This window comes from Natator depressus, chromosome 9 (genome assembly GCF_965152275.1).
Source record: "Natator depressus isolate rNatDep1 chromosome 9, rNatDep2.hap1, whole genome shotgun sequence".
Taxonomy (NCBI): Eukaryota; Metazoa; Chordata; order Testudines; family Cheloniidae; genus Natator; species Natator depressus.
In genome coordinates this window covers 26,195,099-26,210,823 of record NC_134242.1, presented here as the reverse complement: position 1 = coordinate 26,210,823, position 15,725 = coordinate 26,195,099, and the positions used below count along the sequence as shown (strand labels likewise).

The 15,725-nt window shown below is 39.2% G+C and overlaps 1 protein-coding gene across 12 annotated transcripts in view; it reads left to right on the top strand.

The window, feature by feature from the left end:
* The window catches only part of MBNL1 (muscleblind like splicing regulator 1), a 192,116-nt gene that overhangs the window by 161,361 nt on the left and 15,030 nt on the right, over positions 1-15,725 (top strand). For 8 of the 12 annotated variants that reach the window (XM_074963759.1, XM_074963753.1, XM_074963762.1 and 5 more), the window contains 4 exons: positions 2,601-2,801; positions 9,582-9,839; positions 11,071-11,124; positions 11,923-12,076. In XM_074963759.1, the coding sequence (XP_074819860.1) occupies positions 2,601-2,801; positions 9,582-9,839; positions 11,071-11,124; positions 11,923-12,076 (667 nt within the window). The remainder of the gene's footprint in view (positions 1-2,600; positions 2,802-9,581; positions 9,840-11,070; positions 11,125-11,922; positions 12,077-15,725) is intronic. The other 4 variants (XM_074963760.1, XM_074963755.1, XM_074963754.1 and 1 more) reach the window with 1 other exon arrangement.

Below are 15,725 nucleotides of genomic sequence, written 5' to 3'. Positions count from 1 at the left end.
AATATAGGAGTCCCAACTCCCATTCCTCTGCTCTAACAAACTATATAACCTCCTTGCCCACAAACCCCTCTTCTGACTTACTCTGGATTGCAGTAAATCCTTGTATAAAGGATTTAATGAAATGTTCTGAGCAATAGAAGCTGAAGCTTTGTGGGAACCCAAGGAGTTTCCTTGACTTGCTGTGAAGCATTTAGAAATATTTTGCCTCTACCTTGTATCCCCTTCCCTCAGTTTGTTTAATTACAGAATGTGAATTAATATTTTATTTCCATTTATTTTGGCACAGTTACAAAATGTGAACTTTTTCAAAGAAGTTATGGTTTGTATATTTTTTTACCTTGTTTCTGTATCATACTATCAGATACTGTGTATGCTGATCAACCGCATCATAGTTTATTTACCTAGTTTAATCAGAAACAATTAGTACCAGGTTTTGTTGGATATATTTCCTATATTAACTACACATAAAGTTTATGGAAATATTGTGGTAGAAAGAAATGAATAAACTGAAATCTCTGGGACCTGGAGAAAATAGTTATTATAAGTAATACAAACTTATTTTTTGGAGAACTCTTTGGAGAAAATTAGATGTTAGAATTAGTTTTTAGAGTACAAAAATGGACAAATATCTCTTTGCATGATAATTTATATATATAATCTTCTGTGTGTGCAGTTCTCAGGTGTAACAGAAATGCCTTCAGGTCATCTAGGTAGCAAAGGTGGCTTAATACCATCTTTACCCTACTTCATCATGAGGTCAGCTAAGAGATAATTTAGCCTTGGTGTAACTGAGAGCAGTCTCACGGGTGCTGTAAGTTATGCCTACTCTTAATGGTTCTCTGCGGCCCCTGCATTGTCTGAGAATTGCTCTTAATGTATAGAGCTGGATTTACACACCACCTGGGAATTCCCCAATCCAGGGGAAATGCTGTGCTGCCTGTTTATCGCAGCTTGAAGTCACCTTTGCACCCCAAGAGTGCAAAGGGACCTCGGGCTGGGTCAGTGTAATTAATTATTAATCTGATACAACAAATGTATACAGCACTTTGCAAAATACCTGTAAGACAAGGTTCAGAATGATTTGAGGCTGCTTTTGTAAAAGCTGCTACACTTCTCGTTGCAGTGATCTAAAGCCTGCAGTTTATTCCTAATTATCTAAATAGAAAACGAATAGAAAAAATATTATTTACCCTATAGTTGGTATATTGAGCTGAAGGAGGGACTCTTCTAGCCATACATTGCTATCCATATAGTCACAGCACTAACTGGCCAGTTTTGTTGCTTGATCTCTCGTACTAATTTATCCATCTACTAACAGTATATTTAATGAAAAGTACATTGTACATTAGATGGAATTTGTCAAAATGTAATTAATATGCTGCTACTTACACTAAATTTGCCTGATTCTCTTCTCATTGACATTGATGAAGATCCAGACACTGGGATTTACTCCCAGTTTACACCACCATGCTTTGTAAACGATCTTTGTATATATTGTGCCCTTTTCCGATATTTTTAGCTCCAGGCTTGCTAAGCAATTGAGTGACTTCTTAGAGAATACAAAAACATATCCTTGTGTAGCATGCCCGGCTAAGAGAAAACAGTCGAGAAAGAGAAAGGGAGATCCTTTAGGCTTTTAGGTACATATTCATTTGTAGTCTAAGAAGACAGGTCTGAAGAGAGCTTTCATGGTGCGTTTACCAGCTATTCTACTCAGATATCAAAAGTACGGACTCTGGGTTAAATTCTGTCAGTTATACTGATGGAGCAATTCCATTAAATTCAGTGGAGCAGTAGAGTTACTTCAGTTTTACACCAGTGTAACAGCACAGAATTTGGTCTTATAGTCTTCGTTGAGCTTCTGGACCTTTTTAAGTTCTCTCGTGACAGATGAACTTGAAGGAGCCTATAAAGGCTTCAGTTGTTGGCTTCAGTATCCAGGGCAGTGAGATTGTTTGTTTCATACAGAATGTCTGGATGGGCAACCTGTTTAGTTTTACCAAAAAGAATTATTGTTGTTGCTGTTATATTCTGATCTTGGACCTCTTTTACACTGGTGTAATTCCACTGCCTCACTACTTATTTACAGTTGAGAAAATAAAAGGAGAATCTATGTCTGTGCTGTTTAACAATGACTGAATGGAAAGATGCCTTTTCTCACCCACTGAGATTCCTTTCTGTGGTTGTTTGTACACACTTCAAACGTGCACATGACGGTATCTGATATCACAGTTGTAAGATGCTTTTCTTACCCGGCCATGTGGGAGTGCTGACTTGTGGCTGGGCAAATGAAGGGGTGATAGTCGAAGGTCAGTCATACTACTGCCACATGTCATATGCATGTTGGAATGACCATTTATAGAAAAAAATGAGTGGAGTCTTAAAATTGAATTCCATCTTAATGGAATTTTTACTAAATGAGTGTATTAAGATTCCATATATTTGCTGTGTATTTCTTAGCTAGAACAAATGTTTTGTTTGTATTAATAGCAAAAATACACTGCTATCATGGGTAAAAAGACATCCAGAACCTAATGGTAGAACTTAATATACTGACTAGTATAAACATTAAAGAGTTGTTTCTTTTTTTTTTTTTCCAGCCAATGTTTTCAGTTGCACCAAGTTTAGCCACCAATGCATCAGCAGCCTTTAATCCCTACCTGGGGCCTGTCTCCCCAGGCTTGGTCCCAGCAGAGATCCTACCAACTGCACCGATGCTGGTTGCAGGGAATCCTGGTGTCCCCGTTCCTGCAGCTGCTGCTGCTGCTGCACAGAAATTAATGAGGACGGACAGGCTGGAGGTAGGAAGTAATATGCTTTATTTCCTATTATTAATCTTATGCATTAGTCTCCTGCATCTTCAGTTCTGTGCTTGTGAAGGAAACTAACAGCACATAAATTACAATCCAGCCCAGGGGTGTGCACAAGGCCAGGTGGGGGAGGGCGTGCTGGGGAAAGCAGGGAGGCCCTGGGACTGTGGTGGGGGAGGGGGAGAGCGAGCTCCTCCAGGTCCTGGGGCCGCAGCTGGGGGAAGCAAGCTCCAGACCCTGGGCTGTGGCAGGAACTGACAGCTAGCTCCTCCAGCCCTGGGCCTCAGTGCAGTCACAGAACGTGCTCCTCCAAAAGGGTCAAATTTAAATCCCTGTGCATGCTTCTGATCCAGATGGTTAATACGATGTCTTGATAAAAGCCTCTGAACAGAATGTGACATGACCTTCGTGCAATCACTTAATAACACATACACTTTTCTCACTAACGCAAAAGCAAATAGGTACCACTGAAACCTTTTAAGATTTGTAAACCAAACACAAGAGTAGCAGCCCCTAAGAACTATGTTAATGGGTGTGATGGATAGATATTGATAGTCAGGATTTGTTATAATGATACTTTAGCTACCTGTATAAGAGATCTTCTTCAGTTTCTAGTTTATTTCCATTCTGGGCGTATATGCTGCTTGAATTCCCTCAGAGGCCTCCTGTTTATCTTTTGCTACAGCCCTAATAAATTCTAGTTCTCTGTAGCTGTTCTTCTCCCTTGCCCTGAATCTTTTCTTATCTGAAATGCCTGACAGTGTTTTCAACACCTTATGATGTCTGTGGCGACATAGGCCCTGAGCCAGCACTGTGCTGCAGACTGTCAAAATATGCTGAAAGATGGCTTTCCTCTTAACTGTAGTTATCAGCATAGTCTGCAGGCTGGTGTTTATAATCCCAAATTGCACAGACTTGATATTTATAATTAAATGTTTAGAAAGGTTAAAAGACCATGTTAGCAACATATCATTTGCTTTGTTGTTCTGTTTCATGCTTTTAATAGGGTATTCAGATATTGTGGTCCCACCCTAAAAAGGCAACATTGAGCCATAGTTAGCACTCAATAATATCTGTAACCCCAGTTCTTTCCTATGTTGTACAGTAACTTTGACAAATGAGAACTTTTTAGTACCAATCTCTATATTATCTTACAGATAGAAAAATAAATCTGTAACTCCCAGTCCTGCAAACCCTTAATCACATGATAGATCTTTAATCACACAGGTAATATTCTTTAAATTCAGAGAGACTGATGTTCATGTAAGTTAAAATTTGGGGAGTAGAGCCTCAGCTGCTCTAAATCAATTTAGACCAGCTTTGGATCTGGCCCTTCAATAACAGTACTTGGAAAAAATGTGAGAGGTAAAAATGATGTATTGCCATTCCAAACATTTTAAAATAAGGGAATTCATAACTTTTGTGCTTTTCTGCCATGTTTGGGACCTGCATCTGGAGGAGATCTGTCTCCTTATATGGAAATTAATTCCCTTCCCCAAACTCATCTCATGATTTCCAAATTGCAATGTAGAAAGTTGCAAGTTAGAAGCAATGTAAAATATCATCCGGAGTGTCATCACGCTCTGAACGTTTCCCAAGCCTGTCTGAACTATAATAAGAGTTTAGATCGCCACAGTTTCCTCTTTTGAAAGATCACTTCACTTCCCTTTTTGGAGGCTTATTTCTTTTTTTTTCAAGCGGGGGGAGAGCTTTCAGAAACCCAGCCAGATAACTGGTGTAGCAATTTTAGACCTATTCATGCAACGTTGACTCTTCTGTTACTTCCAAAACATCAAGGAAGGCTTTCTTTTGATGACTTTTACATCATAGTGGATACTTGCCAGGGATGAATTAAGACCAATGAAGATAGATAAATAAACAATGCAGGAGTCTAAAATGAATCTCAGATAAGAGAGTGCTACTGTGAGAATTATTGTGGAATCTCCTTCAGAGTGCTGGCTAAGATCTGCTGATCTACTTGGTTGTGTCATAAGCATGCTGCACTCTTTTCACATTCAGGAAGTTCCAGAAGGCATGGTGCCTTAATGGTACAATGTGACCCATAACATTTCGGAAGCTGCTGAAATTTGGAGCTAAAGTCAGCTGATCTTCAAAATGGAGCTTTTGGTCAGAATGTGTTTGTTACAGTTCTTATGACATTTTTGTTTAAAAACATTAGCAAAGTGACAAACCAAATTCTTCTACAACAGAGGACTGTTCTCCTCCCAGAACACCCAACGACACTAACCGCAGTCTGAGCTAAGAGCCATTTTCAAAATTTAAAAAGCCCCAGAAAGCATCTGAAAGCAATAAACTTTAAAAAATGGCCAAGCAGGTTTCCTTTGAACTTTGAATGAAAAAAAAGAAAAGGAAAGAAAAGTTACGGCCAAGTTACAAACCCCTGGAAATAGGCATTGGGGCTTAAGAAATTTCTCATTTGTCACAAGTTTCCTGATGGAAAATATTAATTGTTTGAGGACTTGTCCTGGATAGGTTTTCACTTTGACCTGAGAAAACTTTTACAACGGAGGAGAGAGCAGAGCTTCTTTCCCTCTGATAACATTCACTTGTGAAGTAACACCACAGTATTGATGGTGCTTCTCAAAAGTTACATAGATGTTGATGTTTCAGGGAGCCCTCTAAGGAACCCTAGACAGTCGCATGGATTACTCACATTTCAGCCACATCCCCCATATTCAGTGGCACAAAACAGGAGAATCCTGTTCTGAAGCATTGGCCATTTGAATCAGAGCTTTTACCTCTGTCCCTGCTCAGTTCTTCACAGATCCCCACTCATTCCCTGCCCTTGGAGCTTGGAAGAAATAATCCTCCACCCCTCGCTTCAAATCTACTGTCTGCCTTCCTGTTCACAGACTTTTCTCCACCTTTGCTGTCTGTTACAAATAACAACATTACAGCCTGCTCCAGCAAAGCATTTAGTTTTTATATGCTCAATTTAGTGGAAGTAAATTCCTTACCAGCTTTTGCTAAAGTGAAATAAGAGTGAAATAAGTGAAATAAGAGCCAACATAAGGGTGTTGGCTAAATCAATTTAACTAAATAGTTTTTAAACTGATTTAGTTAAATTGCTACAATTTTCTTGTGCAGCCAAGCCCCTAGTTACGTGTCTATATTAAATCAGCCCAGAGACACTTAAGAGTTTTTTGCAAAAAGAAAAGGAGTACTTGTGGCACCTTAGAGACTAACAAATTTATTTGAGCATAAGCTTTCGTGAGCTACACTGAATGCATCCAAGGAAGTGAGCTGTAGCTCACGAAAGCTTATGCTCAAATAAATTTGTTAGTCTCTAAGGTGGCACAAGTACTCCTTTTCTTTTTGCGAATACAGACTAACACGGCTGCTACTCTGAAACCTGTCATTAAGAGTTTTTGTGCTGTCTGCTTGCAGTGGAGCTACTGCTGCGTTGATCTGAGTGGAGAGATGTGGTGAAGTTCAGAATGAAAGAGCAGAATGGAGGAGAAATGCCTGGAGGTGTCCCTGCCTTCTCAGACTCATTAGACAAGTCTGATATGCCACAGTTTGTTCAGTTGGACTCAGGGAGCCATCTGTACAAAGGAGACTAGCTATTTGTGTTAAATGGGAAATAGGATTGCTAGTAATTCTGCTACCTCTGCTATTTTCACTGCTCCTGAAAGCAAACAGTCAGTCTGCTAGTTAAGCCAGTTTTCTGTCTTTCCGGTGGATTTGTTGAGATATTTCAGGACAGTGTTCTGTTTTTATCCAGGTGCTTCCCATCTTTGGATATTTTTGTTTTGTTTTGACTGTGATTCAGACTGTATCTGAGTTCAGTTAGTGGTTCCTCTACAATTATATACTGACCTTCCCTTCTCTCCTTCACAAAACCAGAAACTATTCTTATAGAATCTGATTTATTCTTCTTGTAGAATGTAAGGACATGAACTTATTTTGGTGTGGCTTCTAGAATATCTAGCTTTTGCATGTGAACATTCACAAGGCAAATCTTTCCTAGTTAGCACCTTATTGACTATAAAAATGCTCTCCTGACTTGTAAATCTTTACATGTCTTTGATCCTACTCAATGAAAAAAGGTGCTTTATCTGTACGGCATGTACTAGTTGTTCTTTAAGTGAATTTCTTACTATCATTTAATATCATTTGAAATTATATGATTATAGAGTGGTTCGTGGCTTAGCTCTCTGCCCTTGGCATTGTCCAGTAAAAAAAAACAGATGGGATTTTAGTGTCAGAACTTGAACATTATTTGTTCTGTTTTCAATTTTAAAAATATATTTTCAGAAGTGATGTACTACATTGTTCATTAAGTTAACACACATGCTCTGGGAAGCTTAAATTAAGGATGTTCTATAACTAAAAGCTTTTATTCCTTTGACTACATTCATCAAAGGAAATTAAAACTATCTGGTTTTAGGACAAATCTAAACACAACTGTATGCTGTGCAATTCATGGGAGCCCTTGAATCAATGTGAATATCCCTGCAATAAAGCGGATGATTGTTACTAGTAAAAGGATCAACTTGAAATGTTTTGGAGGTTGTGTTTGGTTCAGCTAATCATGCAGAAGTTTGGATGTTTAGCTAGATTTAACCATACCAGTCAATCTGGAAATCAAGATGGAGATTTCATGAGATTAAACTTTCCCAGGAGATTTCCTGTATACCATACATTTAGCTGAAAATACCTTGAGTAGAAGCTGCCCCTCTCTGTACTTCTACTTCTGATCCTGGCAGAAATCACAAAGTAGAAAAGAACATGAAACAGAAAAGGAAAAAATAAGGAAAGGGTTGACTGAATTTCAGAAAAGTTTGTTTGGTTTCAGTGTGGATCATTTTAAATTTTATCCAAACATTGCAGATCTGGCTGAATTGACACATCGGGCTCCCTTGAGCCACTGCTTCTTATCTGAGAGAGAGAGAGAGAGAATTTTCTCATGACACAGTGTTTTTTATTACCAGAAAAATGTAACCCAGAGATCATTGTAGATTTTAAGGGCATAGGTACCTGGGAGATCAAAGTGGAAAAATACAGATTTTTTTTACATGTAAAATGTGCAGTAGGTTGGTAAAGTCGCTACTCAGTGTAAAGAAGCAAACAAAGGGAAACTATTAGATATGGCCTGACATCATCACTTCGGTAGAATAACTGCCTAAATATGAACGTAAAGATAAAGAGAGTCTCATTTGTGGCCTTGACTATAGAAATATGCGAGATGCACAGATGGCAAGTCTGCCACCAAATGGAGGACTTTCCAAATATGTCTGAGACAATGGCCAGACAAAATGTATGCTCTAAGCTGGCAAACTCACAATAGTGCTTCTATCGCCCTCGAATAGAGCCACTTGCTCAGTTTCATGAACTGTAGATAGGAGTCTTAGATGACATCTGATTGAGGTTTTAAGGAGTACAGTGAATTAAAGTGTATCTGGAGAGCTAGTGTAGATGAAAACTAGTGTAGATGAAAACTATTTGGGTTGTTGTAAAGTTCAGAACCAGACTTCCTGAGGAAAAGCAAATGTTCCAAACTCATTGGCACCCACCTTGTAAAGAAAATTCTATCTGTTATGTTAGTTTTGTTCAGTGTGCAACCTTTGCATTTTCTAAAGGCTGTTGGAAGTTAGTATGTAAAACTCATTGCTGTGATTATTATTGGTCATGATTTGTAAAGAGCTGACAGTAAAACTAGAGTTTGAATGTAGTTCCCTTAAATTTAGGATTTGCAAAGTTACTGAGAAATAAGCCCAACGTTTTGATGCAATAAATGAGAGGGGGTTACCACTTACAGAAGTTACTGTTCTGTTAGTGGGGGTTGTACAGCCAATGAAAGATTTTCATAGTTTCTGGCTTCCAGTGGAAGTTTTTGTAATTGGACCAACTAGGTAGGGTGGTGTTCTCCTCTGCCAAAAGGAATATCTGGATTTCTGATTCTTTAAGCTTTTGTTTTGATTGTGCAACATAAACACACGCCAGCGAGACCTCTGACTGCTTGGCTGCACCTGTATTGTTTTCCTAAGGGTTACCCACCTACTCTTAATCGCACATGGGATAAACCCAGGGGTTGTTTAGCTGGCAGACTGTGGAACAAGAGGGAGGTTCAGAAAAATCAGACTGTGGGTTGTTGTGTGTTTTCGGTTGCCCTCTTGTGTTAAAAGGATGGAATAGCTGAGAGGATGCATTAAATGCTGTATTTCTGTTGATGCTCATGGCTGACATACCTCTATATAAATATTTATAAATTATAGAGGTAAAAGTATGTAATGCATTGAAGCCAAAAATGTAGCTCATGGGATTGATCTCAAAGGATTAGGAAGGTCATTTTGACAATAATTGTACCATATTTAGCTTAATAAGGCAATTCTTAACAAATAGTTCACTTTAGAAATGTATTTGACAGTGAAGTAGTTTTGACCTTGGCTTATTGTTTCAATTATCATTCAAGATTAACATCATAAACCCATTTTTTCAAAACTAGTACATGTTGATGAATTGGACCAAATGTAGCCAATTATAGAAATCAATGGATTTGGACTCTCTGGGCTTGATTCACCTTTACTCGGGCTCTTTTATACCAGATTGGCAGTAAAAAGGGACCTGTAAAGTGAGTTCAAGATGCCAAACTTCAAGGCCCTTTTGCGCTACCAGTTTTTGTTTTTGAAAGAGTTCCCTGAAAATGCTGACTATATTTTACACCTTCTCTGTGATCACTTTTCTCAAATCAACAATGTTGTGTGATATCCAGGCACATGAACTGGTTTTCATTTAATGATGCTGCAGGTATGTCGAGAATATCAGCGTGGCAATTGTAATAGAGGAGAAAATGATTGCCGGTTTGCTCATCCTGCTGACAGTGCAATGATCGATACCAACGACAACACAGTTACTGTCTGCATGGATTACATCAAAGGGAGGTGTTCACGGGAAAAGTGCAAATATTTTCACCCTCCTGCACATTTGCAAGCCAAGATCAAGGCTGCCCAGTACCAGGTCAACCAAGCTGCAGCTGCCCAAGCAGCAGCTACTGCAGCTGCCATGGTGAGTCCAGAAAACACCTTCAAAATGTAACATTGATGATAAAAAATGATTAATTTATTAACTGTTCTTGCTGAAGATATGTTTGTTCAGGTATCCCATTCACTACACAGTGTAATGAGCTTTTACAGCATTTACAGCCAGATCTACTCTTAAATAGTTTCAGACTTAAAATATTTTACTAATTTTTGGCAGCCGATGTATACGGGGGGGGTGCGCGTGTGTGTGTATGTATACATACATGTGTGTACTTATATGTAGACGCAAAATATGTATCTATCTATTTATATAGATAGATATAGATAGTGTGTGTGTGAGTGTATTGCTATAAATCTCCATTTATAGGGATCATTATTTCTGTCTTTAAGTATATCCATCTAAATTACCATTAATGGTATTCCTGTTTCTACACTAAACTTCGTTTTCCTCTTCTTTAATCTTGGAGGTTTTTTGTACCACCAGTAATATGCTTAAAAATTACTTAATTTAAAAAATAAGATCTGAAACTTCTTAAGAGTAGGTTTTCAAGCAAATAGACTGTAACATTATTTGAGGGAGATTTAATCATATTTTGCTCATCTTAAATATTATGGTGTGGATGAATAATTGCACAACTAGGGATGCTTGAATATGGCAATTACATGGAGTAGGAAAACTACAGCACATTTGAAGGTATTAGAAATGAGTACAAACAGGCTATTTGCTAAAATGTATTCTTAAAGTAAATTTTTAACATGATCTAAAACTGATTTTAATGGGTCCAGTCTTTGTTCTTTGCTTAGCTGTTAATATTGTCCTACATTTTTACATAACTACATGATGTGACCATTAAAATACTACTTCATGTAACACATGGTTTGCTATCCATAGCATAGTACAATAAACATGAGAGAGGCCTTTTTCTATGTTTGTTTATGGATACTTGAGCAAAAATACAGAAGGCAGACTCTCTTTCTCTCTCCTTTCACTCTTTTCTGTTAGATTATCTTGTTTGTAATTAACTACATAGAGGTTGTATCCTCACAATAACAACTTAGTAGTGCCTTTATTGTGCATGCTTAGTCTTGTTATTCGTTGTATATGGCATTCCGATGATTTGTTTTTTATTTGTTTTTTCTCACCTACCCAAAAATGCACTGCTGCCCCCATGATGCACCTCTGCTTGCTGTTTATGTTAATGCGCTTGAACCCCACTGGCCCATTGCCATCATGTGCTCGCTGCCTGCTAATTAAGACTCAGTCGGCTGTCAAATCACTGAAGCGACCCCTCGAGGCAACCTTTGACCTGGTACTATGACCTTTCACCTTTTAGCTTGGCATGTAGCTTTATTGTAGATACACGTTTTTTTATTAATTTGTAAAAATTTAAATACAATGGAAAACTGAGTGTGGTTTCCTGTTCCAATTAGTGGGAAAGAATACAATATACACATAAATGTATATGCCAAACAAATGTTCCTAAAGCGCAGCAGCCCACATTCAGTTTGACCACCTTTTAGACTGTTGTAAATGACGTACTTTGAGGACATTAAAATTGTATTTATTACTGTATTTTTATGTATCTGTTTGCTTGGCATGGCTTAGCAATATTCTTATGTAGATTTAACATTTGTAATGCAATGTTAAAGTACCAGCATGCTTTGGTACATTTTTGCATGTCTAGTTAGACTTTGGGAACTGTGGGTATAATTTTTAATATTATCTTGTTTCATTCACTCTGTGAGATTACTATTAACATTGCTTTTATTTGTCAATCCTCATGGAGCTAGCAGTGCAGCTTTCTTTTTTCCCAATATTGTTGCTTCTTACTGAAAACCTGAAGCTTTATACAGTATTTTAGCACATTACTATAACATAGAGCTCCAATACATTTACTTACATTACTTGATGGTTAAACTAAAGTAGTGCTTCCTTTTAAAGCTGTCACCTTGCCTTTTGACGTGGTAGTTCAGTCTGCTCTGGTGCTTGCTTGCTCATGGATAAACATGGTGCTGCCTGCCTCTTTTTTGCCTTCTACTGATTTTTCTTTTTCTTTTTTTCTTTTTTTGGATTGGACTTTATTTTTTTGTACTCATCCACCGTTCAGGGAATTCCTCAAGCTGTACTTCCCCCATTACCAAAGAGGCCTGCGCTTGAAAAAACCAATGGTGCCACCGCAGTCTTTAATACTGGTATTTTCCAATACCAACAAGCTCTTGCCAACATGCAGTTACAACAGCATACAGCCTTCCTCCCACCAGGTAAGTATCTCTTTAGTTTTTTGTAGAGCAAAGTATGCTACGACATTTGTGTTCAGCATTTGTAATACACTTCTAAAGGTATCTGTATTGATAGTCATTGATATACGCACAGTTGTAGTAGGATGTTTCTTGCTTAGACTGAGGAAAGGAAGTCTAGGAATTAAGGTGTTAAGGATCAGGTAGGGATCATGTAGAATGCTGTTTCTGTGTATGCTTGTCTTGGAAGCTGGGTAGATGTTCTCCAATCTAATGTGAAAATCAATATTTTGGAAGCACATGATCTATTATTTCAAAACAGATTCTTAAATCTGTTCTCTTCTTTCTTTTTTCCTAATTAATACTTTTTTACACATCTATTGAGCTATTTTGTATTACTCCTTTTTGCTGTAAGACCCCTTTGCCTTAACTTATTTAGCAACAGTACTTCTAAACCATATCACTTTGTAAAGGGTGAGGTTTTGAATTTTACTTAGTGATCATGAAATGCACAGTTAGATGGCATTACAGCTAAACTAATATGGAAGCACACGGAAGATGTAACTGTAAAAGGAATCAGAGGATCAGACACCAAAATTTTTCCATTAGTTTCAATGTGAGCAAGATAGAACCCTCAGTTGCATTTAGTAAAGAGTGATAAAAAGATATCTAATATTTTAGTTTGATTGTTTCAGAGCCCAAACCTGCACTCATTACTTCTAAAGAAATCTCGCTGCAGTCAATTTTTGTTGCATAAAGTCTGCAGGACTGGATCTATAAGAAGTTTGTATCACTACTTGCTTCATAAAAATCCATATTTCCAGTTTGTTTAAAACTCTGCTATAAATTTTTTAGTTAAATTGTGAAAGTCAAATTTTAACTGCGAAGAACTGGCATTTTAAAAAATGTAGGTAACAAAAATGAGAACATTGCCTATCAGAAACAGAAAAATCATTTCCTAACCATTTTTGACATGTGTTTCAGCCACATCAGCATGATTGACTTTTACCATTCCATTTTTGGTGGTGTGGTCTGTCATTCAATCAACGTGTATACATGTAATTTACACATATGGAATAGCTGCTTGACATGAGATATAACTTCTCTAGAGTAGCCCAGTGGGCGTCTAGGGTCTGATTCAAAGCCCATTGAAGTCAATGGAAAGACAAATCAGTGGAAAGTCAATGGTCTTTGGATCAGGCCTCTAATATACATATTTAAAAGAGACATTTAAAATGTATTTACATAGTAGACCATCACAGTCCATCCTGCAGGCTTCACATATTTTAAAAGCTCCCCTGATCTTGGTTGGAGCTGTGCATCTCTGGTAAGGAGCCCCTCAGCTTCCCTTAAATCAATAGGGGTTTGGCACCTTGGCACTTTCAGCCTCCACAGAATCGGGCCCATTACCATTGGGATCATTAATGTCATTTGTGTAAATAAAATTTATAATTTGCATCACATAACTGACAGGGAATGTCAATAGTTACATGGGGCCTTTCTCGGTCCTTACTCAGGCAACTTCATATTGAAGTCAGTGGGCATTTGGCCTAAGAAAGAACTTCAGGACTCATTGAAACTCCATTGGGACTCTGGATGCTGAATTCAGAGGGGACAGCCTAGCAGTTTCAGGATTTAGCCTGTACAGGCTACTGTACCAATTCTGTTTTTCATTTTTTTTTTTTATTAAAAATTACTGTTAAGGGGCAGACTAGCATCCATTTTAGTTTTCCATTGGTCTGATGCCTTCACAGAAACTTTAAAACAACATTTCCCACTAAAATAACACTTTTCACTTTTCCTTATGGCCCCCAGTTTTTATGGAGTTAAATTAGTTTAATTCTTGTTTGTGCATCATTATCATTAGTGAGAGCAGCACAGCTGTGGAAATAGTACTTTTCAATCAATTTCCAACAGAACCAGGAAGGGAACTTACAGCATATTTTTGGGAGGCTCACACAACAGTCCCAGTCCTGAGAGGTGTTGGGTGTTCTCAGGCTTGTTGTCTTGACTTCACATGGAGTTGAGGATGCCCGGCACCTCCCAAAAGGCACTTGCCACATTTCAACTTTAAGTCCTTTAATGGGAGTCGAGGGGGCTCAGCACCATTCAGGATCAGGCACCAAAGAGTAATGACTGGGGTTTTTTTTAATGTCTTGATGAAATTCACCAGAGAGAAGAGGGCCCAAAAGGCAAGACTCTCCCCAGGACTTGCACATTAAGGGTGTATGTGGTCTGGAGGTCCTTACATGGGTCCTCTAATCTGGGCTGAATTTCATCTTTGGCAACAATGTTGGATTTGTGTTTCAAACATACCTAGACATCCCCTCCACATTCTAGAGCTCAGATTCAGCTGCCTTGCATGGAAAGGTGCATGGAGGAGAAAAGGGGACACATCTAGTACCTAAATCTCCAAGTGCCTCCAAGCCCTGTCCTCCATGGTTAGAGCTATGCCCAGACTCTTGTGGGACAGGGTCTGCTGCAGGGGCGATTGGAGCATTTTAGCATACATCCCTTGTGTCTCACACAGATAACTACACCTGCCTTCGCAGGCTTTGGAAAGTGCATGCTGGAGTGGCAGCTCTGCTGCCCTTTAAAGAGGTGCAGCACATGCTTCCCCTCAGGCCTGGCCAGTGTAAAGGATGGGGTCAAGGTCTTACTGCTTTCTGGCCTTTTGTCAGGAGTTGCCGCCGGTGGTACTAATAAGGAGCAGTGGTAATGCTCCCTGTGAGAATTCAGCTGTAATCATTAGGGCCCTACCAAATTCACAGCCATGAAAAAGGCATCACAGACCGTGAAGTCTGGTCTTTTGTGTGCTTTGCCCCCACACTATACAGATTTCATGGGGAGACCAGCTTTTCTCAAATTGGGGGTCCTGACCCAAAAGGGAGTTGCAGGGGGGGTTGCAAGGTTATTTTAGGGGGGCCACAGTACTGCCACCTTTACTTCTGCGCTGCCTCCAGTGGAGGCAGGAGAGTGGCGGTTGCTAGCCGGAGAGCGGCAGCTGGTGGCTGAGCGCCCCGCCTGCAGAAGTAAGGGTGCTCATACCGTACCGTGCCATCCTTACTTCTGTGCTGCTGCTGGCGGCGGCTCTGCCTTCAGAGCTGGGCTCCGGGCCAGCAGCCACCGCTCTCCAGCTGCCCAGCTCTGAAGGCAGCGCCACTGCCAGCAGCAGTGCAGAAATAAGGATATCAGAACTGCAACCCCCCCATCCCCTCTCCAACTCCTTTTTGGGTCAGGACTCCTACAATTACAACACCATGGAATTTAAATAGCCGAAATCATTACATTTATTATTTTTTAGATCCTATGACCGTGAAATTGATCAAAATGAACCATGAATTTGGTAGGTCCCTAGTAATAATGTCAGTGCAGGTGAAGTACTGGCCAGGGTGTGGTGTCATGTGTCAGTAAACTGACACAGGTGTGTCTGATTTCTGTGCGTGTTAGACACGTAAATCTCTTTGAGGATCTGGACCTAAAACACTTGAGATTGAAATGGTTCAGATAGTCCTCCTACTGTGAACCTCTGACCTTTTGAAGTCTTCCAGAATCTATTGCTTCCGGGAGCTGTCTCAGGAACTGTGGGATAAGTACTCAGAGGGCATTTCACCTGAAACAGTTTAGAACAGCTCTAGTATAGATGTGGGACAAAACTGCAACACATCACACC